This window comes from Anabrus simplex, chromosome 12 (genome assembly GCF_040414725.1).
Source record: "Anabrus simplex isolate iqAnaSimp1 chromosome 12, ASM4041472v1, whole genome shotgun sequence".
In the NCBI taxonomy this organism is placed as follows: domain Eukaryota; kingdom Metazoa; phylum Arthropoda; class Insecta; order Orthoptera; family Tettigoniidae; genus Anabrus; species Anabrus simplex.
The window spans coordinates 64,486,623-64,514,080 of NC_090276.1; the positions used below are offsets into that span (position 1 = coordinate 64,486,623).

Here is a 27,458-nt window from a genome sequence, read left to right on the forward strand (position 1 = left end):
CTGCCTGTTGTAAAAAGTGACTAATAGGTGAACCCTCCTCCCGCATCAGAGGCTGTCGGCTTAGGAGCGTGATTTGTTGACTATGGAGTGTCTAGCGTTGTTTCCACTTGCTAGTGCCAGACACTCAGTTTCACCTTTCTCATCTGACTTCCCTTGGTATTAGATTCATAAGGCCTAGGGTGTCTCTTTATTTTACCAACCTTTGCGACTTCCCTTTCTTTTGCTGATACCCTCCTCCTTTGCAGGCTCATACTTCTTCCCGTTTACCCCTGATTAGAGACATTGGTTGGCCATTTGGTTCAGAAAGCCCCTGAGCTGGGGAATTTAGCTGCATACAGTTAATTTCTCTTCCGAGGGCTGGGCGTTTGTATTAGTCTTAATATACATACTGAATAACACTTGACACTACTAACCACAAAAACACGCAGTAGTAAATGCATCCCTCTTAAGAGAGGATGGTGGCCAGTTATACTTCCTCTTAAAGCAGCAACGTTACCGAACAAGTTATTAAAGAAACTGTTTAGAATAGTTTGTGTTGGGTCCACCTTGTCAGTCCACTTTTAATAATTGAAAATTATCTGTTCATACATGTTTCAGGAACATTATGCACACCCTTCATCAGCCCCTTCACTTGGATTTGACTTCACTTGTCCCTCCTACCTGAGTCTCCTTTGTTCTACTTTCTCCCCCTCCACACACACCTGTTGCTTCTCATATTACTGTATTTCTTATTTGGTCCTGTCTTGTCTTGGCCAGCATACATACTAGTGTCCAACAACCAAGATCTTTAAATTTATTTACTTGTTGGATTTATTGATCTTTTGAGTTTCATGGTAGCTTATTTTGTTCACTGCTGAAAACCATGGAATGCTGTACAATTTTGTATACTTGGTGTTTGCAGGAGATTGGAAGCCTTGGAAAATCCAGCTAAACCTCCTATAGTAGTGTACAAGACTGATACCAAAATGGAGCAGCTAAAATCTGGCTTAGCGGAGGAAGACCGTGACATCGTTCACCGGTTGGAGAAGTTACGGGAAGATCGTAAGAAGAAACGTATACCAACTGAAGAAGAGATACGAAGCAGACTCGCTGCTCTCAAAGAAGCCAGTGCTGATGTTGAAGGAGCTATGGATGCCAAAAGGGCAGCTTCTGTAAGTTCCTAGTTTTGTGTTGAATTTCTTTCTCATTTTATGTCCTGTTTGATGAGCAACATGTGCAGACCTAGCTAATGCTTTAACCCTAGTACTGGCAAGTGTCGAATATTCAACACTTTGGCCCCTGCTGTAATGGCACTATCGAATATTCGGCATGTTCATATTTCATCACGTAATTTCCTCAATTCTTCATCAGATGTCATAACAGTCTACTTTTGTTGTTCTTGATGTCCACAGCAGGCGTGAGTTCAGTTTCATTCATAGTTTCAACCTCTTTGGGAGCAATTTCACGTAAATAAATGAGTGTAGTTTTCCGACGATCTGTTTGATCATCAAGCTCAATAGCTGCAATCGCTGAAGTGTGGCTAGTATCCAGTCAATCGTGTGATAGGGGGTTCGAACCCCACTGTCGCCAGCCCTGAGGATCATTTTCCGTGGTTTCCTGTTTTCACACCAGGAAAATGCTGGGGCTGTACCTTAATTAAGGCCACAGCTGCTTCCTTTCCACTCCTAGCCCTTTCCTGTCACATCTTCGCCATGAGACCTATCTGTGGCAGTGCAACTGAAAGCAACTTGTAAAAAAAAAGTCTGTTTAGTCGCCATTGCTGTAGTGTTTGTAAACAAACCTTCACAGGTCTACTTTGCTATTCTATTTCATTTTATCTTGAAGCTTCTGTTCGGTGCAAGTTATTTACGTCTGTGTATATATATATATATTATTTGATTGGTTATATGCATTTTTAGTACAGTGTATGTCTAAATATGGCATTTCACTACGGAAAATTAGTGATGAATTATGGAGAAATATCTAAAAGCGAAAGTGATGACTGTTAGTTTTAGTGGTCTGACATTTAGATCATTGACCCCATTCTTCGGAAAGAATCTTGGACAGCAAGGAACACTCAAACTCACACTAGCTGATGATGTGGATACTGCTGATCTCGTCATTCGCTTTATGTATAAGAGTGATTTAATCAAGTGCATAGAAATGTCAGTGTGTTCATTACTCAGGGAACTTACATTCTCTTTTGATGTGTTTGTGACCATTTTGGCTTTGTTATATTTTTTAATTCACTTTTGATTCCACTTCATTTGTTCAGAGAGGATAGTTGCCTAGTTCTACTTCCTCTTATTTCTTCATGCAAGTTCAACACTGTATTCTTCTTCTTCTTTTTCTTCTTGAATGCTAGTGGTTATCATAGAATAATCTCTCCTATTTTGTGCTTCTTGTATTCGAGTTGCTATTTTTTGGATGTCAAATTACTGTTGGAGGTTTTCATGCCCAGCATAATCTTCTCTGTCCACATTTTCTTTCTATCTTGCCATCTATGACCAGCTGTATAGGCTGTATTTCATGAAGAGGTTAAAAAAGTAAGCTGCATTCTTGTTTTTAAATGTTAAGATACTGTTTGATTTCCTAGCATGACAGAGTTCCTCTTAGTCGGTGACGTGGTCTACCCAGGGAATCTTCAACGTTCTGTGATGCAGCAGCCCTGTTTTAGCCTTCAGTTGGTTCACTGTCAAAGCCCATAGTGTTGCCAATTTGGCCATCCCATTAGAGCTCACCCCACTCAAGGCCTTGTCATGGATTTTTGCAGGCATTTTAAACACTTCAAAGAACACTACAATCACTTTTTAAAAGCTGTATTTTTTTTTTTTACATTCGTTTTGGTTTCCTATGGACCATGCTTAGCCTCTGCTTCTGCTTCTCGGCTTCCTGTCTCTTCTGCTCCCAAAACCTCTTCATATTTTCACTTCTAGCCTCCTTCTGTTGGTCTGTCAAAGTTCGTTTGTTGCTTCTCTGGTTTCTGAAATTCCCTGTGTCTGTAAACTGTTTTCCGGAATTTGTTTCTGTACAACATGCTTTCGGTGTTTAGACCTAGTTCAGTAAGAACTTTGATAACTTCTTTCATCCAGGTTGTGGAGCTCTTGCATTTCCTAGTCCTGTCATTACTCATCCGATGAATGTGTCCAGCAAACTTCAGTCGTTTCTTTCTCATTTCATCAGTCAGTTCATTAATATGTTTGTACAGTTCTTCATTCCTTCTGTTCTTTCAGATGTCACCTGTCTTCCTAGGACCTAATATCTTTCGTAAAATTTTCCTCTCTATCCTCCTCAGCTCCTCACCTTACGATTTTTTCTGTTGTGGGTTAGACATTCCGATGCATACAGTGCTTCTGGCCTTATTACTGTATGGTAGTCTTAATTTTGTTCTTATCGACCATGATTTTTGTTGTATAGATGTTTTTTATTGTACAAAATAGGCACTTTTTTGGCTTTTAACTGAAAATAGGAAAATATAGGTAGAAACATAAAATTATCAGTTCCAAGTTTACTAAACCATGAAAAATATATGTAAACAAATTTCTTTAGAATCAGATACTCAGGACAAAGATAGGTTTTTATACAAAGATCCGTTTTTCACTGCCATCACTACTATCTTAGTTTTGCTGATCTTGAAGTTAAACTGAAAATTGGCCTTCCACTAGTCGAGTCTTGTCTGCATCTCATTGTCTATTTCTCCCCAAATCATGATGTCATTAGCAAATGCGACTCTCTTAAGTTCAGCCAACATTTCTTAAATTTGTTTTTCACGTTGTACGGATACAGATAAGTCTTATAGCGACAGGGGGATAGGAAAGGCTTAGGAGTGAGAAGGAAGCGGCCATGGCCTTAGTTAAGGTACAGCCCTAGCATTTGCCTGGTGTGAAAATGAGAAACCACGGAAAACCATCTTCATGGCTGCCAACAATGGGGCTTGAACCCACTACCTCCCGTATGCAAGCTCTCAGCTGCGTGCCCCTAACCGCACGGCCAACTCGCCTGGGTCACATATATTTAATGCTTAATATAAAACAGTAGCTGTGAAAAATGTACTGGAATCAGCCAAAAAAAAAAAAAGAAATGAACAAAATAAGACAAAATTTTACTGAAAGTATGTGGCTTTAGGTATTAATGAAATATTCTGTCTCCATAGTGTGATACCATCTACATGGCGTACATAGTATATAATTAGTAGCCTGTTTCTTTTGCAGCCTGCATGTGTTTGTAGATTGATTCAGTGTAATATTCTCTCTTTAACTGTTCGTATATTTTTAAAGAAAACTTGATTGTATGCTATTCTGTGCGAGTTGGCAAATCCAAATATCTTGGGTCAGATATATACAGTAAATATAAAAAAATGTCTCATAGTCATTTGGTTAGGGTTTGGTTAAGAAAGTTGGGTCGAGTTTACGCTGTAGCTGACGTACAATGGTGGTTGGTGTTCCCTCAGGCTATGTTGTTTCTGTTGCTGTTGCAGGCCAGGTTTGTTGCCGATACAAGATCTGATCAAAAGAAGACTGATGACCTTCTTAAGCAGCTTATGGAGGAGTATGTGTTAGAGGAAAGAAATGATTCAACAGATGCAGAGATTGCAAAAAGGCTGGCCAAGTTACGTGCTGATGATGTGAGAGCGAGAAAGGAAACTGAGAAAGATAAGGTTTGTTTATCTTTAATTCTTTATTAAGAAGTCGTCTGGAATATGCTCTGTAGTTTGGATGCCATATTATAAATCACATACTGACAAACTGAAGAGAATTCAAAACTAATTTTTTAGATTCCTATACTTTAAACAATATAACTGTTCTTTTTATTTGGATAGAGTATCGTACAATAATCTCCTGCGTGATTTTAATTTTGACTCCTTAACCCTGGAGCAGGTACGTAGGGGGCAAGTGTCGCCCATGTGAATTTTTCTTTATTTTGTTGCTATTTCACTCACTGCAGGTTAATGTGTCTTTCAGTACATTTCAAGTGATGTAGCTGCAAAGTCGCACACAAAATGCTGTCAGTTGTGTACACTTGTTTTATTTACAAGTCACACACACCCACACACACACACACCCACCCGCCCACCCTGCCATTATAAACAAAACACTACTACTACTACTACTACTACTACTACGAAGAAGACTTGTTGCTCCACCAACCACTACTCTTTTACCTTCATATCTTCCACACAATATAAATAACATTTGTTTGAGCGCCAGTTGCTTTTTTAAGAAAAATAACAAAATTCGGTAGAGCATACCTCTTATATCAATTATCTCAAGGCGTGAGGTGATAAACTCACATATTTGGCAATATACAGGGATATGGATCAGGACAATATTAAATTACTGTTGCATTTCCACAATTGAGGATTGTACATGGAACTGGAATCACTTATTATAATTAAAATAAAACTGAGTTTATGACTATAATTTATGTCACAATGAACAATCATTGACGTCTTTTAATTTAACAAAAAAATATATATAGTGAGATTTGCGGTACTAATAAAAGGAAAATTTAATCTAAACAAAAAAAGCTATTGGCATGAACTTGAAGTGAGATGTGATATCACCGCTGATTACATTCTTCTTCATGTTATGAATGCATAACATGTCTGATGCTTTAATTACCTGATGTCTGCATACACCACTGTTGAACTTGAAATGCTTGGGAAAACCTATGAGCTGAAATCGGGAGCCGTCTGCTGTTATCTTCTTATATAACAAGGAGTTGGCCTACATACCATGTACGCATGTAGGGAGCTCCAATGTAATTACGTCCACTCAGTATATTATAAGTAATTGACAATATTATTGAAACATCTTGTGAAGTCCATCCTCACAAGAAGAAGATGTTTCTTTATCAGCATAGTACCCGTCTCTGCTCGGATACAACCACCACTTGTAGACCTCCTCGATTATTACAAGACCTCTTGAAAACACAACTCTTAGCTCTGACCATCACTCTAAGACCACTTCTTCCATTTGATACATCTGACTGTTACATATGACCTGAACGATATGATCTGAATACCTCTCACCACCGTTGCATCGACTTTTATAACCTCGCGATGACGACTCATCTCCCTACTCTCTGTTCATCCCTTCCACTTCAACATACAGTAGCTGGTGAATACTGACACTTGGTCGCAATCACGTGCCCACGCACTGATGTCATCAGTCAAGTGTTGTCTAAGCTTGCCCAAGCGGATTGAGGATGACTATGCTGAATGCGTCACCGGGAAATCTACTTGCACATAACATTCTCAGTTAAACATAGCCTCGATTGCAAAATACTATGCCAGCTCATCTAGCCAGAGTTACAAGCCACAGCCTGACTATATGAAACCAACAAATCTCACTTACTACAATACAGAATAATTACAAACAAATTTCACTTAACCTATGATTAAATACAATAATATACGTGATACCTAATTATTACAGTCTAAGTGATTAGAAACAGAATATAAAATGTAATGAATCGGGTTAATAATAATAATAATAATAATAATAATAATAATAATAATAATAATAATAATAATAATAATAATAATAATAATAATAATAAATACTGAATGGAATCTGTAACCCTGTTGTACGGTTACAGACTGGAGACTGCATCACTTGCATGTCAACCAACTACCAATGTAACAAATTCACATACTTGACTTCAAACACTCGGCTAACACGACTTCCACACAAGTCTTGTTAAAACAAATCAACTCTACCCTCAAGACTGCCTCTTTATATACGTTGCCTGGTCAGGCTTCTAGAAGAATGACACAGTATGTCTTCTTGTAATTTTGAAAGTCTCCAATAGCCTTTTTACAATTAAGAAATTTTCTACATAATTAGAGTCGCACATTGCGTTGTTCTAGACTATTACAGTGTGTTGCACAATATTACAGTGGATTATACATCATATATACAGCTAATAATAAATTATATACTATTAATTAGCCCGCCTGATGGCCATGATCGCTAAGGCGTTGAAGTCTAAACGGTCTGACACCATGGTTAGCTGGTTCGAGTCCCGTTGGTCGAAAAAAATTTCACCATCAGAATGTTGGTTGGCAGGGTAGGGGAGGTGGTGGTATACATTTTCGGGCCGATGACCTTCGATGTTAGGCCCCTTAAAACAACAAGCAGGTATACATTTTCTAATCACTAGATTGCGTGCCAAAAGCCTGGAGTCAGTTCCGATCCTCTCCACAGCGCTCATATGGAGTGAAGGCATATGATGCTGTTGATGGTGATTCGTCAGTCGGATGGAGATGTTAAGCCTTGAGAAGACCCCTTGGTGCTGTTCAACAGGAGTAGGCTACGTGCCGGCACCGGGTTTCAAACTCTTCCTTCCTACTATCGTATGTCACGTCATTCATTTCATTGCATTAACTCCTCTCATGAGGTCGACGTCAGGAAGGGCATCTGGTCATAAAAACCCGCCACGACAAATTCATTTCACCTCATACCCGACCCCGTAGAGAAATGGGACGAGGATTGGACAAACAAACATACTATTAATTACGTGTTCTTACATTAAATAAATTCATCTATATATATAAAATAAGAGTTTTGTCTGTACATTGCTCAGAATTTGAAAAAAAATGGTATTTCTGTATCGTTCATGTCCACAGTAACAAGGAAATGCACTTTTTTCTTTTCTGTAATTTCTGTCTCTGTCTGTATGTATGTACACGCATCACTTGAAAACGGCTGAAGAGAATTTAACGAAAATCGGTATGTAAAGTCGGGGGATGAGCCACTACAATGTAGGCTATAAATCATTTTATTTACGCTGAGTGATATGGTAGTTTAGGGGAAGGCCTAAAATTTAATTCTCAAATATTTATAATTTAAGTGGTCCTGTCGATAAATACTACATAACTAAAGTTACATAGAATTAAATTTCCGATCATTTATGTCTTATACAATTTTACCGTACCGGCTATGATAACACTGATATTCATGAATTTCGATTTTTGTTGCTAAGTCCACATCAACGCCGAGCCACGAGAAAATGGGTGAACAGAATTTAATGAAAATCAGTATATAGAGTCGGGAAAGAAAAAACTGTAGTCTAAGCTATAAACAATTTTACTGAACCTGGGTGAAATGGTAGTTTAGGGGTAGGCACCTAAAATTTAATTTTTAAATACCTTCGTTATGGCTTCTATAGAAAAGTACTACATAACAAATGTTATAGAGAATACAATTTCCGATCATTTATGTTTTATTCAGTTTTACCGTACCGACTGTGATAAGAGTAGTATTTCAGAGTTGGAAGAAAACTAAATGCTAAGGCCTACAATATCGAAAGCGCATAACATTGATCAACAATAACATTACATTGCTCATTGTTTGCTGTGTCCTTTGCCTCTTATCGTGCCCTCAACTCCGATAGATGGGATTGCTGTTGCGTACCGAGTATAACAGCCCAACTCATTATTGGCAGGAAAGAGCTGGGGAGTTAGAAAACATTTTCTTTAACATGGCATTCCTCTGGTTCATACATTGTCTGATACTGCTGGTACGTAACACACTGGTTCATCAGTATTCCAGCTATTCGTTCCCTATTCTGACGCACTGTTTTGAATGAGCAGTGTGCAGATTTGACAGAGGCTCACTTAGTAGTAGTAGTAGTATGACCTGGTCTAGAATTACAATTTAGGCCTATTCCAAATTATAGCACTACAATTCACTAAATAATTCAAAATTCAACCCTGAAAAGAGATGTTGCTTAAGAAAAGCATCTTCCTCTTCACTTTTATTAAATTCTACATTCATTTTGTTCCAAATTAGCAGTGAACAAGGGTTGTCTCCTCTGGTTTGGAGGAAAAATTTGCCTCCAAGTCAGTTAGATTTTTCTGCCACCATTGTATTGAAATGAGATTTTCCGACTCAGCGGGTACTCCTAGGAAAGAGATTAGTGAAAGGGCATAAATTTGTCCTCCTGGGACTCTCCGCTATTCGACCCCCCCCCCCCCCCCCCCCGACGAAAAAAAGACGAAGAGTGTTCACGGATCAAGGCTGTGCGGCTTGGCCATTCCAGCTCTAGAACTTTGGACTGTTAGATTGGCAGCGTAGTACTGTTCGTTAAAAGTGAGAAAATGCGTGGTTTTCCATTTGATTGAATATTCATATTGCTTTTAATTGCGCCATTCCTACTGACGTCATTGTAATGACCCATGTTCATTTCACTTGGGAAAACCACTAAGGCAGTCTTTCTGAGAATGTAAAAAAGCAGGTGGAGAGTGAGTGTCTGCCATTATAATGAAAACTCCTCATCCTGATTGTGACTGATAGTAGGCAAGCAACCGAGCTCGATAGCTGCAGTTGCTTAAGTGAGGCCAGTATCCAGTAATCGGGAGATAGTGGGTTCGAGCCCCACTGTCGGCAGCCCTGAAGATGGTTTTCCTTGGTTTCCCATTTTCACAACAGGCAAATGCCAGGCCTGTACCTTAATTAAGGCCGCGGCCGCTTCCTTCCACTTCCTAGGCCTTTCCTATCCCATCGTCGCCATAAGACCTATCTGTGTCAGTGCGATGTAAAAGAAATAGCAAGAAAAGTAGGCAAGCAGACCTACCATCACAATGAAAATTCCCTAACCCAGTCTTCATATATGAAAAGACGTTTGGTGACTTCCCCGTCGCGTTTCTAGGGTAACGTTGCTATACAATATAATACAATCTTGCTCACAAGGTGTACACTACTTAACATAGAATTCTGGATACAATGTAGAATTCCGTAGCGAAGCACGGGTACATCAGCTAGTATTAATATATACAGCAGATGTTTCATGACATAACCTCGCAAATAATACGATCATGATTATACCAAATAAAGTTCTTATACAACTACGTAAATAATAATACTAATAGATGTAAACATATTCATAGCCACACCTTGCAAGTAGTAGTGGTAATAATAATAATAATAATAATAATAATAATAATAATAATAATAATAATAATAATAATAATAATTCAAGCTCGATATTTGCATTATTTACCCATGAATTAGAGAATATTGTTTCCAAGTTATATTAGTTTATTACACTTGTGTCACAAGGACATTCTCGCCAATAATATGTCATGATTATACTGTTCATTGTTGCATTTGTACCAGAACCAGAAGACTGAACATCATTGGGTGACTGGTGTCACCCACGTGCCTATTTGTGTTGCAACTTTCTTTTTAATCACAGTAAGTTTTATTCTTATTTCACTGGATATCTGATAAGTTTAAGGGAATGCCTACATGTCCACTGTAATCTCATCAATATACACGCTCTGGGTGTTTTATTTTCTTTTTTGTAACCATAAGCTCGCATGTTGTTGCGACAGCATCAGCAACATTCGTACAGCCTATCATGTGCACACCTAAGAAGACAAGAATTCTGAGTACGGTGGATTCCTTAGTTAAAAGTGGATGGTTAAATTAATCATTTAGTGGTGAGGAGGAAATTTCTTTTGAAGATGCAGAAAGCAGAAGTGGAATGAAAAAGACGCACCTGATGAAAGGGGACAAGATGAATTGCTGAGATTTTATATTGGAAGGAATGGAGAGAAGTGCTGAAAGAAAACGCGTAACCTCATTATTAGAATCGGTGGATACAATACCACATTTACCAGGCATAGGGGGCGCTAAGTTCAAGTTATGTTTGTTAAGAATTTTAGGGTATAAGTAAGTATATTTTTGTCTTAAAGTCTACATAAATATCTAATAAATCAGGATATCCATGAAGAATGTATACATTTAACTATTTCATTACGAAATACTATGAACACTTTGGATGACACCTGTCCCCCACACGACGACTCGTGTTGTCCAAATGCACGCGCCTGCTGCAGGATTAAAGAATCAAAGAAAAATATCTCAGTTGGTTTTTCTATACAAATGTGTGAATGGCATATTGGACAATAGTGTTTTGCTTGAACAGTTTAATTTTAATATGAAAACATCAAGTTTACGTCTAAGGCAATTTTTCTACTGTAATTGAAGTAAAACTCTCTACCATAAAAATTCCACAGAATTCCAGAGAATGTGCAGAGCATTTAATAATTTGATATTGAAGGGCATAGACATTGACTTTGATTTTACATTTTTAAAATTTCTCGTTTTGATCAAAGAATTGAAGCGATGTACTGAATAGGCTCTAACCACCAAAATCTCTATTATGAGTTAATTGCAAGAAACGCCATCTTGGACTGGAGTTAGATCCATTTTACGCGCGAGACCGAAGTTCTCCACCCTCTAGCACAGCAACAAGTTCCGAATTCTTCCACATGACTACGCCACTATGTAGGAATGTCCATATAGAGCCTTATTCTGATGAAACCCTACGTTCAGAAAAAATGTCGATTAGATCCATTTTCGGCACATCGCTTCAGTTGTTCAGGATATAAAATCCAAAGGTCTCATTCAGTCTATAGATTTATTTCATCTCATTTATATACTGTAACAGTGCTCTTAATAGAGGTATTTCTACTTTTGTTCTCCGTTACCAATATGGCCATTGCTGTAAAGATAATGTCGTAGCTTACTGAATCTTAATTTAATGATCTATAAATGATTTTGCATGTTACTGGAATATTATATAAGGCTGTAATTTTTTCTATTAGTTTAGTTTTTAGTTCAGTTTTAGTTTAGTTTTACTATTAAAATTAGTTTTTTTGGTTTGTTTTTACGTTCTTATTTTATCACTTAGTAATCTTAACTGTAGTCTACTGTAATTGGAGCATTGCTCTGTTGTAGACTCTATTAGATAAATAAATAAATAGATAAATATAACAGTGGTATGACTCAGCTGTCTTGCTGTTAGGCTGGGGCTAGGCGGCAGTGTCTATAATGTAACGATTTTTACGGAGTTGAACGTGACATTTATTCCGTTCACCCTTGCTAGACTCTATGTTAAATAACGCTATTATTAGTGTGTTAAATGGTGCAGGTTTGGGAACGTGCCGGCTACACAATCTATTTTCAATGTAGTTTCCTTTGTTGTAGGGCCTCAGTGCTAGAACATCATGCATGTGATGTATGTGTTTTGTGAATGACACCATTGAGCATTACATAGAAACAACAGAGAAAATAATGGATATATATAATAATGGGTCAACGACCCGATAAAGGAAAGTTCATTAATATATGATTCTTGTATTCAGTGTCAGCAATATCATACAAACATTTGTGCTTCTCAGTTCCATTTATTAACTCTTCACTATGAATATATTCCATTGTGATAATTGATAACAAATTTGATGGTGGACTCTACATGCTGGCCGCTCTTACTCTGAGTTACTTAACTAACGTGTAGCCGCTAACAATTGTGTCATTTATCGTAAGATTATGAACCCGGATGCATTCGTATGCATTATGACCTTGAGGACGAGCTTGTGCTTCGATATTGCGTGATAAATTCAGTAACTTCTAGCCACCATATCTTTCACACCACTATGTACATATTTCATATGTTATTTAACGGACAAATGGTACGTTAAAAAACTCCCTTCTAGCCTTAGCCTTAGAAAGATCATCCCTGGTGAGTCAAACTAGGAACAGGACTTTCTCAATGCTGCTTATTTTCCATTAAATTGCTGAAATATTTTACCCTTGAATTGCTAGAATGAAAGTACACTGACTGAGCAAACGTCATGGGATAGCGGAGCACTAATTCGCAGGTGTGTTGTCTGCGCACCACACGCCCCCTGTGCCAGAGGCAATTGTATAGGAGACCTTGTGAGCAGTGGCTGTGCATGTGACAGGTGTAACATGGAACGTCGTCGTGAGCTGACACCGTTCGAACGGGGTATGGTGGTCGGTGCCCGACGGATGGGAAGTGCGATTTCGGAAATGGTGCGGGAATTCGGCTTCACACGATCAACCGGGTCCAGGGTGTATCGTGAATGGTTGAATGCGGGTGTGACCGTCCACAACAGACGAACGATCGGCCGTCCAGCCACCCTCGATGACCGTGACCGGCGACATCTGAGACGGATTGTCAATAGTGACAGACGGGCAACCGTGCAACAAATCACGGCTCAATTCAACACAGGCCATGCTAGACACGTCTCGCAGTGGACAATCCGTAGGAACATGGGTTCTATGGGGTATGGGAGCCGGCGCCGCACACGGGTGCCACTGTTAACCCAACATCATCGGGCACGACGACTCGCATTTGTCGCCAATCACCAGGGATGGACACTGGAACAATGGCGTAACGTGATATGGTCGGACGAATCACGATTTCAACTGCACCATGCCGATGGGAGGCACCGTGTATGGCGCAGACCACATGAAGCGATGGATTGCGCCTGCCTCGAAGGTGTGGTCCAGGGCGCTGGTGTCTCTGTTATGGTCTGGGGTGCATTTTCCTGGTATGGAATGGGCCCCCTAGTTGTTCTGGAAGAGACTTTGAATGGTACGCGGTATGTTGACCTGCTCGGAGACCATCTCCACCCATTTTTGGCCTTCCAGCGCCCAGACGGTTCTGCAGTTTTTCAGGATGATAACACGCCGCCACATCGCTCCCACGTCGCCTGGAAATGGTTCCAGGAACATGCAGCGGAGGTCCAACGACTGCCATGGCCACCCAGGAGCCCCGATATGAACCCTATTGAGCATATCTGGGATGTCCTGGAACGCAGGCTCCGTGCCATGGATCCTGCACCCACTAACAGACGAGCATTGGCGGCCGCTCTGCAAAACGATTTGGTGTCAGCTGCATCCAGAGGACTACCAGGGACTTATCGACTCACTTCCACGGCGTCTCACTGCAGTTCGCAGGGCCAGAGGAGGCCCCACACGCTATGAGGTGACTATCCCGTGACATTTGCTAAGTCAATGTATAGTCCCCGTTAAAATGTGATTCTGTTGGAAGATCAAGAAACATACTGTGGATCTTCAAGTCAATATATAGATTGATAAAGGGACAAAAAAGGAACACATAATAGAACAGACACATTGGCAAGTCAGTGTCAGAAGATGGACGTGCACATATTGGGGAAAGCATAGGCAAAGCCGCGAGTGGAGCCAGGAGCAGGCAAGGCTCCGTTCTGAAGAACCTCACCCTCAGTGCTTTATTAAATACGTACACCAGGCTCCCCTTGAACACAATACAGTCTAGAGGAGACTGAAATGAACTATAGTTGCGACCACCAAATTAGGCAAGTCACAAAAATTGCTCTGTTGCCAAGTTGTAACTAAACAAATCATTTTGGCGCGTGAAGTAGTTTGTCTCACAAGCTCTTTTTTAAAGATTAAGAATTTCATCTTATGTCCATATTGAACTGAGAATAACAGAAAATGAAAATTTAAAAATCCCCCTTTTCAATACAAAATAACATTGAACTAATTAAGTTACAACATTTACTTGGGACTAGTTTTGACGCTGATGTGCGTCATCTTCAGCCACTAATGAGAACAGGCAATTGTACATAAATGAATCAACACATATTTCATTAAAGCGTTGCACTTTTAAAACACTCTTGATATTGAGCTTATGATGTCCATAAGAAAAGAAAAACTTCTTATAATCACAAAATAAAAGTCTAGTCGGCCACTATTTGAAGAAGACTCAACACTTTAAAAAATTATACCGTAACGTAAACCTTTGTATTCAAGTAAGAATCTTTAGTTCTATTATAAGTCGTAAGATTCACATTAAATATGAACAGATGTGCCAAGGTCAAAGTATTAATAGATCTCTTCTGTAAACAAGTTACAACATTAAGACAGGAGACGGTGCTTGGGCTTCGTACGCACAGGAGTGTTAGCTGATCTGAGCTCTGTTCGGGCATAGAGGGGGAAGTGTTATAAATGTTGAGCTTTGCTAACAACAAATGGTCTGTCTACAGCACTTGAAGAGACTTTCAGTAGCCTGTAATATGTTGAGAACTGATCTGGAAAATGCCTATTACAGAATGCATTTCTATATTTGCCATTTTAAGACCATTTTGCTGATTACAAGGAAAAATTGTTCTTTTCTGTACTTCAAGCAGCCAATACACTTAGTCATTGTTTGGAGAAAGTCATAGACAAAAGACTGAGGAATATAATAGAAACACAGTAAGAGGAAGAACAATATGGTTTAGACCGAATAGACCAACAATAGACTTGATATTTACAGTGCGAACTATAATGGAAAAACATCTGGAAAGGAACAAGGAAATCATATTCATATTTTTGGATTTGGAAAAAGCTTGTGATACAGTCAACAGAAAACATGTATGGGAATGCCTATTGAAAAGGAATGTACAAAATCATTAATTGTATGTATGTTTAGTCATCAGCCCAAAGGCTGGTTGGATCCTCAACAGTTCCACAATGAGCTGTTATAGATGGCCTAGGCATCACTGAAGAGGCATACTAGGGAAATGAGGAGTGAGGTAGTTTCCCGTTGCTTTCCTCACCGAGCCAGAAGTTCCTATTACATATCAGTCTGCCAAGCCCACTGAAATGCATACACCAACCGACCCTATGAGTAACAGTTTCACACCATTCATAGCAGGGACTGGCTGCAGAAGGAATGGCATTACTAGCATCGCTCATACCTCAGCCACTTTCATATTGTCAAAGCCAAGGATAAGACAGAGACAGATCAATGAAAGTAACAAAATTGCTCTAGCCCATACCAGAAGACTTAGTGCAGTGTAAACACTAGGTCCTGCCAGCAAAGGCATTAAACAAGATAAAAATGTTGTATCATGAGAGTAAAAGCAGTGTACAAGTGGGGAGTGGTGACTCTGAAACATTTTATACAAAAAAAGGTCTCAAGCAAGAAAGTGCACTGTCGCCATTATTGTTTATTATATTGATGGATGAAATCGTATGTAAAACGTGTAAAACAGAGTATCAGTAGTGATGAAGTGAATGCTTGGGTATTTGCAGATGATGTGGTGATTCGGGGAAAGGGAGAAAAGGAAGTACAAAGGAGACTGGACATCTGGAATGAAAATCTGAAGGAGTTTGGAATGGTAATAAGTAAAAAGAAAACTGTAGTCATGCACTGTGGAAAAGAGAAAAAGAGAAGCCAAGTGAACATAGAGAACGGTTAGAGAATGTAGAACAGTTTACATATCTGGGTAGCATTATTAATGGAAGTAATGAAATCAACCCGGAAATTAATAACAGACTAAGTAAAGGTACAACATTTTACCATAAAGTCAGAGAGCTTTTATGGCATGACAAAGTACCCAAGAGGACAAAATTACCATTATATAAACAGTATTTCATACCAGTTGTAACATACGGACTAGAAACACTGGTAACTAATAAGAGACAAGATAGTAAGATCCAAGCAGTGGAAATGAAATTTTTAAGAACATCGGCTAAAAAGACAAGAAGAGATAGAATTCAAAATATTAAACTCAGAGAAGAGCTAAATATAGAACCGTTAGTACAGAACATACTGAAAGCAAGACTGAGATGGTTCGGACATGTAAAAAGAATGGCAAAGGAAGAGGTAGCAAGAAGGGAATTGGAAAGAGAAGTTAAGGGGAAGAGACCAGTTGGAAGACCAAGAAGAAAGTGAATGGATCAGATTTGGAAGGACTTAAGAGAAGCTGGATTGGATGTGACGGAAGTAGTGGAGCAGGAAAAATGGAAGGATATAAAGGAGTGGAGGAGACTTGTTAACCATACCTGGGCGACTGGAGTGGGACATTGATGATGATGATGATGATGATGATGATGATTTTCTTTCATAGTGATCCGCAATATTTTTTTAGGCATTTGAATAATGTTGGTATGATAAAGGACAAGAACCACCCCACACTACCACAGAGGGCAACACTTTCACTACACAGATCCTCAGTTTTTCATTTCTTCAGATGAGGCTATTTTCACCATTTTCTGTAACGACGATCAATCCCAAGTCACTCCTATTGTAAATAGTTTTATTTTGTCCACCCGGTATTAGATCTTGCCATATTTCCAGACAAATATTTTTTCCACACACATTTACGTTCTACATCTCCTAACATCACCATTGCCTCCAGCATAATAACTTCTTTACTTTCACTAGAAATACCCACAAGGTCATCCACAATCTGAAGAATTATTCGAATCACTACAAGCAGAAATACTATCACCACTATCTTCGATGTACTCTGATATTTTATTTTCAGACAAATCTCTCTTTCATTTCACGCTTGCGATTTCTGCATACCTCGTCAGCTGGTCCGAGATTGTATGTAAAGGAGAGGAGATAAGACATATTTTAAGCCAAAGTTTTTATGAATGCGGTTGGAAAACTCTCCTACCATCTGTTGAGAATGCTGGAAAACATTTTCCACAGAGATTATAATACCGGAGAAAGTATTGGGCGATCGCGAAATGAACACTGCAGCTAAATGAGAATTTCTTGGATGGTCACGTTCTGGGCAGGTGCGCAAAACCCAAGAATTTATGGGGTATGCCACTGAAAAGGTTAAATCCAGGGTTGCTTCCTTCCTGGGCCTGGCCCTGTCCTATCCCATTGTCACCACAAGACCTGTCAGTGTTGGTGCAATGTAAAATCAATATCGGAAAGAATTGTAGATACCCCCTTTTGGGTGGGGGACACAGACAAAGAATACACTCACGGTACCCCCTGCCTGTATAAGAGTCAACCAAGGGATGCTGAATTTTGAACCATGACCTTAGCTGTGATTAGTACCAGCACGCGAGGAACATTGTGAGTTGACTTTTCTTGCGATTAGAACCACAATTTGAAGAATACCACGGGTCTGTGGGTGGATCATTATGGGTTTACAGTACCTGTGTATAGTATTCCAGGTACGGTTGAAACACCCATGAAAAAGGGGGGGGGGAAGAAGAAGCTATCCTCGTTGGGGTGTTTCAGCATCTGGTTGTGGACATGTGGACATCATGGGCCTGCGTTTCGAGGTACACCATGGGTCTGCATTGCCTATGAATTGTACCCGCTATGTGATGAACACCATGGGATGGTAAGAGTCCCTGTGATTAATATCACTATGTGAGGAACACCATGGGTTTGCTTTACCTATGAATGGCTCCATTATGTGAGAAACACCATAGGTCTGCGTTACCCATGCTTTGTGCATTACCCGTGAGTAGACCATAATGTGAGGAACACCATGGGTCTACGTCACTTGTGATAAGTACTGCTACATGAAAAATACCATGATTCTATTTAACTAGTGGTTAGTACCATTATGAGAGGCCGTTGACTTGGATTTTGGACTCCGTTGGACAACAGGCATCATTGATTCAGGATTGTGCTTTGGAAGCAGCCCCTTGGTCAGTATATACCATTGTTTTAAGTTTGATTCTGGGAAGGTGGGGCATTGCAAGTCAGATCCAATGATTGTTTTATTGTTTTTTTTGAATTGTAGTCAGTGGATTGATTTTAGAATTATTTTTAAATTTTAATATTGTGAATTGGAGTTGCTGATTATTTTAGATACATTCTTCATCATCAAGTTTTGAATTCTGGTCTTTGGATGAATTTTGGAATTTCAAATTATCATTACATTTAGTCGCATTTTATACCATTAGGGGCTGATGACCTAGATGTTAGGCCCCTTTAAACAACAAGCATTATCAACAAGAAAAAATTTAGAACCTTTACCAGAGCCATCAGTTCTCAATTTATTGGAATCAGTTCTACAGCTGCCATATCCCTACTGGTAATTACTCGCTGTAATGGAACTCATCAGACATGTAATAGTGCTTAGTGCCCTTGAATAATCTTGTATGCGAGACCTCCATCCTTTATGAAATATCTTAAAATGGAATTGTTGCTGACCTTATCTTGTGCTCGGTTATAATTTAGAAGATGAATTTATATTTTTCCCCTCACATTTTACCATTTCATACCAACGGTATCTTCTTGTTGCAGGCTGCTGGTGAGAATAAAGATTCAGATGAAGATAGTAGTGGTATCAGAACTCCCTCAGATGAGCTAGAAGATCCTCCAAGTGATCCTGAAACGAATATGTTACTACAGCGATTAATGAAAGAGGCTGCTGAAAAAGTAGCAAAGTAAGTCGGCCTTTTAATTTGAAAATATTAAAATAGAATGTTTTGAATAGAAGTAAATTGAATATAATACATTTGTGTGTGTTACTGTGCTTTTTTTTTTGTAATACCTGAAGCCATCTGTTTTCAGTTTTGACTTCGTTAATTTATAACGGTTAGTTTCTTCAGTCTTCTTCTTCTTCCTGAAATGTTTCTGTTTATGTAGGTTGTTCATACTTCAGTCTGCTGAAACTAATTTTGAATAAATAAACTTAAAGAGAACAAGAAGAGAAAATATACAGGAGAGTCTTAACATTTTCCTTCGTCTTTTCTCCTCTTCTTCTATTACTTCTTCATTAACTTCTTCTTCATATTATTCTGAAGGAAGATTGGAGAACAAGAAGAGAAAACATACAGGAGGGTATGTCCTCCCTCCTGCTCTTATTCTCTTCTACTTCTTGATTAAAAGAGAATAAGAAGAGAAAAAGACAATAGACGTGTGTGTCCGTATTTTTCACATTGCAGCCAAAACCACCCACCTCAGACTGGTGTGTGTGTTTTGGTAGCCTAGAGTCTCCCATCGTGCACTATGGTGGTTGCATGTCGTACCTGCAGTGGTGTGGGAGATGTGAGGGTTGAAATGGCTGATTTCGTCATTGGATGTATTGAAATGAGTGAGAATGTCCTGGAAGGATCGGAGCGAGAATGTACTCTAGAAGGCTATGATGTGTACGCCTTGGTTTTATATACCATCTGTGATTCATCTGGCAGGTGTATGGTGATCTCAGAACCAGAACACTTTGCTGCTTGAGTACATCTTTGAGTATTTTCTGTAATTCTCGAATATAAAGCAGATACTTAACTGAAACAGCTCCTTAATGATATTATTGAGGCAGTAATTGTAATTGGCAAAGATAAAAGGAAAATACTTTTTCATAGCAAGAATTCCATTGATCTCAAATGATTTGTCATTTTGTTTCAAATGATTACAATTTCCAGTGAGATTGGCTTATAGTAGGGCGATCAATAAGTGTCAGGGTCAAAGGTTCCACTATTGTGGAGTTAATTTGAAAGATTCCTGTTTCTCACATGGTCAGTTCTACATTGCTTTCTCACATGTTGGACAAGCAGAAAATCTGTTTGCGCATGCGCCAGACAACAAGACACCCCAAAAAAGAATAGAGAAAACTACACAGATGTACAAAAAAAAAAAACCAACGAAGTGGGTTGTCTTCAGGTAGTAAATTTATGAACTATCTGAGAAAGAAAACGTATGGTAACAGAATTATACGTGAAAAAGGAACAATTTAATTAAAGTGGAATTATCTTTTTGTTTCAGCAGACTAAAGAACCTAACAGTTGTGTTGCTGTAGTTATATCCTAGTTCACAAACCGTGGACAATGGCTGAGCAGTCTTGCAAGTGGTCTTAAGAGTTGGGCTATCAATTGTCATCTCGGTTATATTCTGAGTCGGTCCACCTTGTGCTCAGGTGGCTAGGACTGTACAATCCACCAGTGGTCCCTGAAGAATTCTCATAGGGACTGTGTAGGGAAAAAGACCAAGGGGGTTGGGGCCGATGACCTTCGATGTTAGGCCCCTTAAAACAACAAGCATCATGATTAAGACCAAGGGGAAAGCCAAGGAAATACTGGATGGACACAGTGAAATCAGATGTGGAGGAGAGAGGTCTCAAATGGGAAGATGTATGCAAACAGGAAGAGATGGCGAGCACTTATACACTACACTCGGGAAACTGAAGTTGGAAAATTATGATGATGGTGGTGATCATTTTGTAGGGTAGCATCCTACTTAACAGAAAACTTACCCAGCACAGACAAAAAAACTTGGTTAACGAAATTGAATTTTTTGGGAAGCTGTCTTTATTAATGGGGCTCTACATTACATCATGAAAATTTGGCAAAAAGAAAACCCACCTAAAATCAAAACTGGAGCAAAACCCTCAATAAGGACAAACTGCCTAGGGTTTGCAGATGATTAAGCTCTTTTAGCCCTTGATGTGGAAGAAATCTGTGCTCAGATCACCAGTCTCCAGAAAATTACATTAAAATTAGGATTACAAATATCCTTTGAGAAAACCGATATCATGCCAATGAAACCCCTTGACATAAATGAAGTCATCATAAATGATTTAAAAAAAACTTGACATAAATGAAGTCATCATAAATGATAAAAAAATTAACATAGTCCTACAATTTAAATACCTTGGGGAAATCATTATGCACAACTTAAGCGAGAAAGCAACATGGATAAATATAACCAACAAAGTGAAAAAAGCACAATTTCTAACCTGGTTAACTTATAACAAAAAATTCTTGTCAATAGACAGTAAGATCTAACTCTACAAAACTGTAACTTTGCCTGAAGCCACTTACACTTGCGAAACCTTGTTCCAAATTAGAAATGAAAGAAGAACTGATCAGCTCCTCAAAACTGAAAGGAGAATTATTAGAACTTGCATAAACAAAAAGTACCAGGTTGAAGGAGTCTGGAGAATCCTCCCCATTGAAACTGTCTATCAAGCGATTGACCCAGTTACCAGCACGATGAAGAAGAGAAGAATCTCTTATTTCTTTCACATCTTACAATTACCAGAAAACAGGATTTTACAACTAGTGATCAGAAATCTGGGAAAGAAGACAGGAGGGTATTGGATCAAAGAAATTCAAGAGGAGCTCAAAATAGTTGGACTTGAAATTACAGATGCAGAAAACAAGAATAAAATTACCACACTTCTTAAGAAACATGCATTTTCAACTGAAATGATGTACAGAAGGTCGTAGAAATTTCAGACGGATTAAGAACACTGAGATCAGAACAAATGAAGACATACTGGGCAGATAAGAAGATTCAAACAGTACAACCTTCAAAGAAAAAGTGTACATGGAAGACCCAAGTGGTCCAATGTGGACAATAATAATAATAATAATAATAATAATAATATCAACATCAACAATAACAACAATGGCACTTAGAGAGGATGATGCTGGATGTGTTCGGAGTTAATGATGTTTGGGTTGGAGGAATGAAACTTAAAAGCCTTTCCAGTTTGTCAAACACAGAATATTTACCCAGCACAGACAATGTTTTAAGCAAACCTCGGACTGATGGGAGTTTTTTTACAGGTATGTTGTAGTGTAATATTATATTTAACACGTGTGTTCAACAGCCTGGAAAGCTTTTCTGTTATATTTAACTGAGTCGACACTGGGAAGTATGGCTTCCTTCTTAGAAAAGGTAATGGGAGGTAATGAGGCAGAGAGAGGAAATTATAAAGTGTTCTTAATAGGTATCAGAAGAAGGAGGTCAGTGTGTAGGATGGTGTTGTTCATTGGAAAAACGGCAGCATGCAACATCGCTTCTGTTAGACATGTAAATGAATGAATAATAATAATAATAATAATAATAATAATAATCGTATGGCCTCAGCTACCGTGTGCAGATATTTTAATTTGACGCCATCTGGCCGTCTACTTGCCAATTTCGATTTTCCATTTTACTCTAGGCGTACTAGATGGCAGACAGGGTAAACCGAAGCTCTCTTGGGCGTCTATGGCTGAGATTTAATTAATTTTGTCGGGTAGACACCAAATGTGTCACCAGAGATCTTTTACATGCCAACATCATACGACATGGAGTGTCGAACAGATTTTTTTCCGCCCTTCAAAAATCCGACTACCTCTGCCGGGTTTGAACCCGCCATCTTGGGATCCGGAGGCTGACACTCTACCACTGATCCACAAAAGCAGCTAATGAATGAATGGTGTGTATAGATTTAGTGGTTGAAGCAATTAGTATGAGAATTGTCACATTATATTCATCGTGTGAGGTAGCAGATGAGAATGAAGTAGACAAGTTTTATGAAGCACCGTGTGATATTAAAGTTAGGGTCAACAGCAAGGACAGAATAGAGCTAATGAGTGATTCCAGTGCAAGAATCGGAAATACAACTGAAGGATGTGGGAAGGTGATGGGTACATTTGGGGAATAGATATGGGAAGCATTTAGTGAAATGCTGTGTTAGGATGGGATTAGCATTTAAAACAAATTCATTCTTCAGGCATACATGTAGAAGTACCAGATGCATAAAAGAATATATCATTACTGACTTTGAATTTACAAAATCTGCGAGGGATGTATGGTTATTCTGGAGATTTTTTTAACGATACAGATCTGATCTGCAGTGAAGTCATATCAGTAGGCCTAAGATAGAGAAAGTGAAGTCTGTCTGCAAACGAATAAGCGTAGAGAATCTCCAGGACAAGGAAATAAGACAGACTTCATGAATATGATTAGTGAAAAGACAGTCAGCAGGTTCAGGATATAGAAAGAGAATGGGTGGCATACGTGGATACTGAAGTGGAAACAGGAAGGGAATGCCTAGGATCAACAGTGTGTAAAGATGGTGAAAAGTGAACGTCTTAGTGGAATGACATTGATCAGGGCAGCATGAAAACTTAAAAAAGAGGACACATAAAAAATGGCTCCAAACAAGAATGGTACAGATAGGGAATTGTACATCATGAAAGAAACAGCAAAACAAATCATTGAAACGTTTGAGAAGGAATCTCGAACATTTCAGTAATAACCTGCAAAAGCAGGAGGGAAACCTTCTTTGGCACTTATAAAGAATGTTAGAAAGGGAGGGAAAAGGGAATTGAAGAGTATTTTGGGTAAATCAAGTGATCTCACTGTAGATCTCAGGGAATCACTGAATAGTTGAAGGAATATTTTGAAAATCTTCTGAATGTAAAAATAATTTTTTCTGTAGAAGTCCCAAACAGTGTTCATTAAAGGATAGTAAATAAACTACATTGTCACAAAGCAGCTGGGATAGATGAAATTAGAAGTGAAATATTGAAATATAGTTAGTGGGAAGACAGGGATGAAATTGCTTCATAAGACCAGCATAGAACGTTAGTAAGGTACTTTCTGATTTGTCTAAAACAGTAACTGCATCTATTTATAAGCAAGGGAAAAGGAAGAATTGCAACAATTATAGAGGTATTTCATTGATCAGTGCTAGAAGAACTCCTAGACATGATGGATAGAAGAAAAATATCAATATTGGGATTAAGTGAGACCAAATGGAAAGGGATTGGAAGTAAGACACTTCGTAGAGGTTATAAATTATACTGGAGTGGACAGGAGAAGGTAGCGAAAAATGGTGTTGGATTCTTAGTTAACGAAAGGACTGATGCTACAGCTGAAGTTATCTGCAAAAGTGATAGAATCATTAAAATGTCCATGAAACACTAAGTACACCATCATACAAGTGTATGCCCCACAGACAGGCTGCAGTGAGGAAGACAAAGAGAAATTTCGGCAAGACCTGGAAGATACAGTTAATGAGGAAAATGTTATTATTATTGGAGATCTAAATGCGCAAGTTGGGGTAGACAGACTTGGGTACGAGAACATCATTGGTCCACATGGATTTGGACAAAGGAACCCAGAAGGAGAACAACTATTAGATCTGTGCAGAAGAAATGATCTTATAATCAAAAATACATTCTTCAAAAAAAGAGACAGTCACAGAATAACAAGGTACAGTTGGGATGGCCAGTATAGAACATTGATTGACTACGTAATCACAAATAAAGATGGTGGCAGGTACATCACAAATGTAAAGGTCATCCCTAGTGAAAGCATGGACAGTGACCACAGATTGTTGGTAGTAGACTTCAAACATAAGACAAATGAAACGCAGAAACTTATTACGAAAAAACCAAGGATTAAAACTTGGAAGTTGCAAGAAGTCCAAATAAAGGAAGAATACTAACTAAGGATTCAACAGAGTTTGCCGAAGTGTGAAGTAACCAGCGTTATTGAAGAATGGAAGGCCTTCAAAGACACCTTTGTGGGAGAAGCCAAAAACCTATGTGGAGTTACAAGTTCTATCAAAAGAAAAAAGGAGACACCATGGTGGAATGATAGAGTGAAAACAGCGGTGAAAGAAAGAAACCAAATAAAGAAGGCACTGGACAAGGAGAAACAAAAACAGGGACAAGAACGAAATGAACAAGAAATACAAAGACTTCAAGGAGTATACAGGAACAAGAAACTTGCTGTAAAGAACATTGTAAGGGAAGAAAAAGAGAAGAAATGGAATGAGTTTGCAGACAAACTGGAAGAGGACAGTAGAGGAAATATGAAATTGCTATACAGACTAGTGAAAAACAAGCGAAGGGATCAAGAGACCATAAAAGCAATAGAACATGATGATGGAACTGTGGCACAAGAAGAGGGAGAAATTAAACAAGAACTCAAGATCTATTTCGAAAAGCTGCTGAATGGAGATACAGAAAACATAACAACGGATAGAGGAGAGCCAAGTCGAGGAACCACAACTGAACCACCAATTACATGGCTTGAGGTTGAAAATGCGCTCAAGAGCATGAAGAAAGGAAAGGCAGTGGGCGTAGATGAACTAAGTGCAGATATGCTGAAAGCAGCGGGAGTTCCAGGAATCCAATGGCTCTATAGACTGCTCAACAAGATATGGGAGGAAAATACTATTCCTGAGGACTGGAAGATGGGCATCATTGTACCTCTGTTCAAGAAAGGAAGCCGACAAAAATGTACTAATTACCGTGGTATCACACTACTGTCTCATGTCCTGAAAATATTGGAAAAAATAATAGAGACCAGAATCAGAGATATTGTTGAACCAATTTTGGAAGAAGAGCAGTATGGTTTCAGACCAGGAAGGTCAACTACAGACCTTATATTTGCAATTAGGATGCTAATGGAAAAATACTGGGAGAAGAACAAGCCTTTATTCCTAATATTTTTGGACATTGAGAAAGCATACGATAGTGTACCAAGGGAAAAAATTTGGCAATGCATGAAAGAACTTCAAGTGCGAGATAGCCTCATAGACAAAGTGAAAATGTTGTATAGTGGGAACAGAAGCTGTATTCAAGTAGGATGTGGTTTGTCGGACTGGTTTGAAACAAAGAGAGGAGTGCAGCAGGGCAGCTCATTGTCACCACTTCTATTTATTATTGTAATGGATGTAGTAATGAAATCTATTAAAAGGAAAGAACATGGAGATATCAAAGCCTTCACATTTGCAGATGATGTTGCGATCTGGAGTGACTCAGAAGATGAATTGGGAGAGAGAATACAAAGCTGGAATGAGGAGTTTAAGAAATATGGTTTAAACATCAGCAAGACCAAGACGGTGGTGATGAAAGTGTATGGGGAAGGAGCAGAACCAATAGTCATGTTAAATGAAGCTCAACTGGACAGCGTTCCAGTTTTCAAATACTTGGGTAGCGTTATATCAAATGACAACCTAGCAAAACATGAGGTGAACAATCGAATCAATAAGGCAACACAATTCTACCACCAGGTAAGACACCTGCTGTGGGATGAGCAAATACCCATGAAAACAAAAATGACATTGTACAAGTCCTATTATACACCAATTCTTACATACAGTCTCGAAACCACAACACTGACCAATAGAGATAATTCCAAACTTCAGGCAGCTGAAATGAAATTCCTACGCACTATGATCCAGAAAACCAGGAAAGACAAGATTAGGAATGAGAAAATTAGAGAAGAAGTAGGAATAGACAATTCTCTCCTAAATAAGATTCAGATATCAAGACTGAAGTGGTTTGGTCACATGAAGAGGATGCCAGTAAACAGAACTGCAAGGAAGGAATTTGAGAGAAAGGTAGAAGGAAGACGACCCGTGGGAAGGCCACGAAGGAAATGGATAGATTTAGTTAAGAGCGATGTAATGCTGAGAGGTCATGATTGGGACAAGTTGGTGGAGGAAGAATGGTACAAGGACAGGATGAGATGGAGGAGGCTCATATACCACACCCGGGAAACTGGAGATGGTTTAGGATGATGATGATGATGATTCATTGATCAGTATACCAGGCAAGGTGCACTGGCATTTTGGAATGGAGGGTGTGGTTAATGCAAGGCTGTCTCCAAATTTTATTCTGGAGGGGATTAGGATTCGTTTTCCCCCCAGGGCTTCCAAAACAAAAGTAGCAAATAGATTTTATTGAATAAAAAGTTTCCAAACTTCTTTTGAGTAGTACCTTTTACATCCCAATGGTTTAAATGGAAAGGTCAGCTCACAATGATATAGTGGATGGTGCACACTATGTACCGCAAGCATGTAGCACAAGGGAAAGAAAATTCTCTCATTAAAAAAGAAATGGAAGTAACCAAATAATTTTCAGTAAAATTATAAAAAATGTTTATAGTTTTGATACATTTTTATTATCTTCTAGTGATTACAGCCTTGTCTGGTGAACCCTACACAACAGTTGCAAGTATTACTAGCAGTCATTCTGCTAGTCTATAATGGTCGCTTTTCATAAAGAATGCAAGTATGAAGACAAAAATATTGATTGATTGATTGATTGATTGATTGATTGATTGATTGATTGATTGATTGATGTCATGTGGCCTATCACTTTGTAATCTTCAGAATTAAATTTCTGTGTCGAGTTTCT

At 38.8% G+C, this 27,458-nt stretch overlaps 1 protein-coding gene across 2 annotated transcripts in view; it reads left to right on the forward strand.

The window, feature by feature from the left end:
* Positions 1-27,458, forward strand: part of LOC136884480 (abscission/NoCut checkpoint regulator) — a 90,272-nt gene that overhangs the window by 21,845 nt on the left and 40,969 nt on the right. For both annotated transcript variants that reach the window (XM_067156677.2, XM_067156678.2), the window contains exons 3-5: positions 902-1,151; positions 4,457-4,636; positions 18,835-18,977. In XM_067156677.2, the coding sequence (XP_067012778.2) occupies positions 902-1,151; positions 4,457-4,636; positions 18,835-18,977 (573 nt within the window). The remainder of the gene's footprint in view (positions 1-901; positions 1,152-4,456; positions 4,637-18,834; positions 18,978-27,458) is intronic.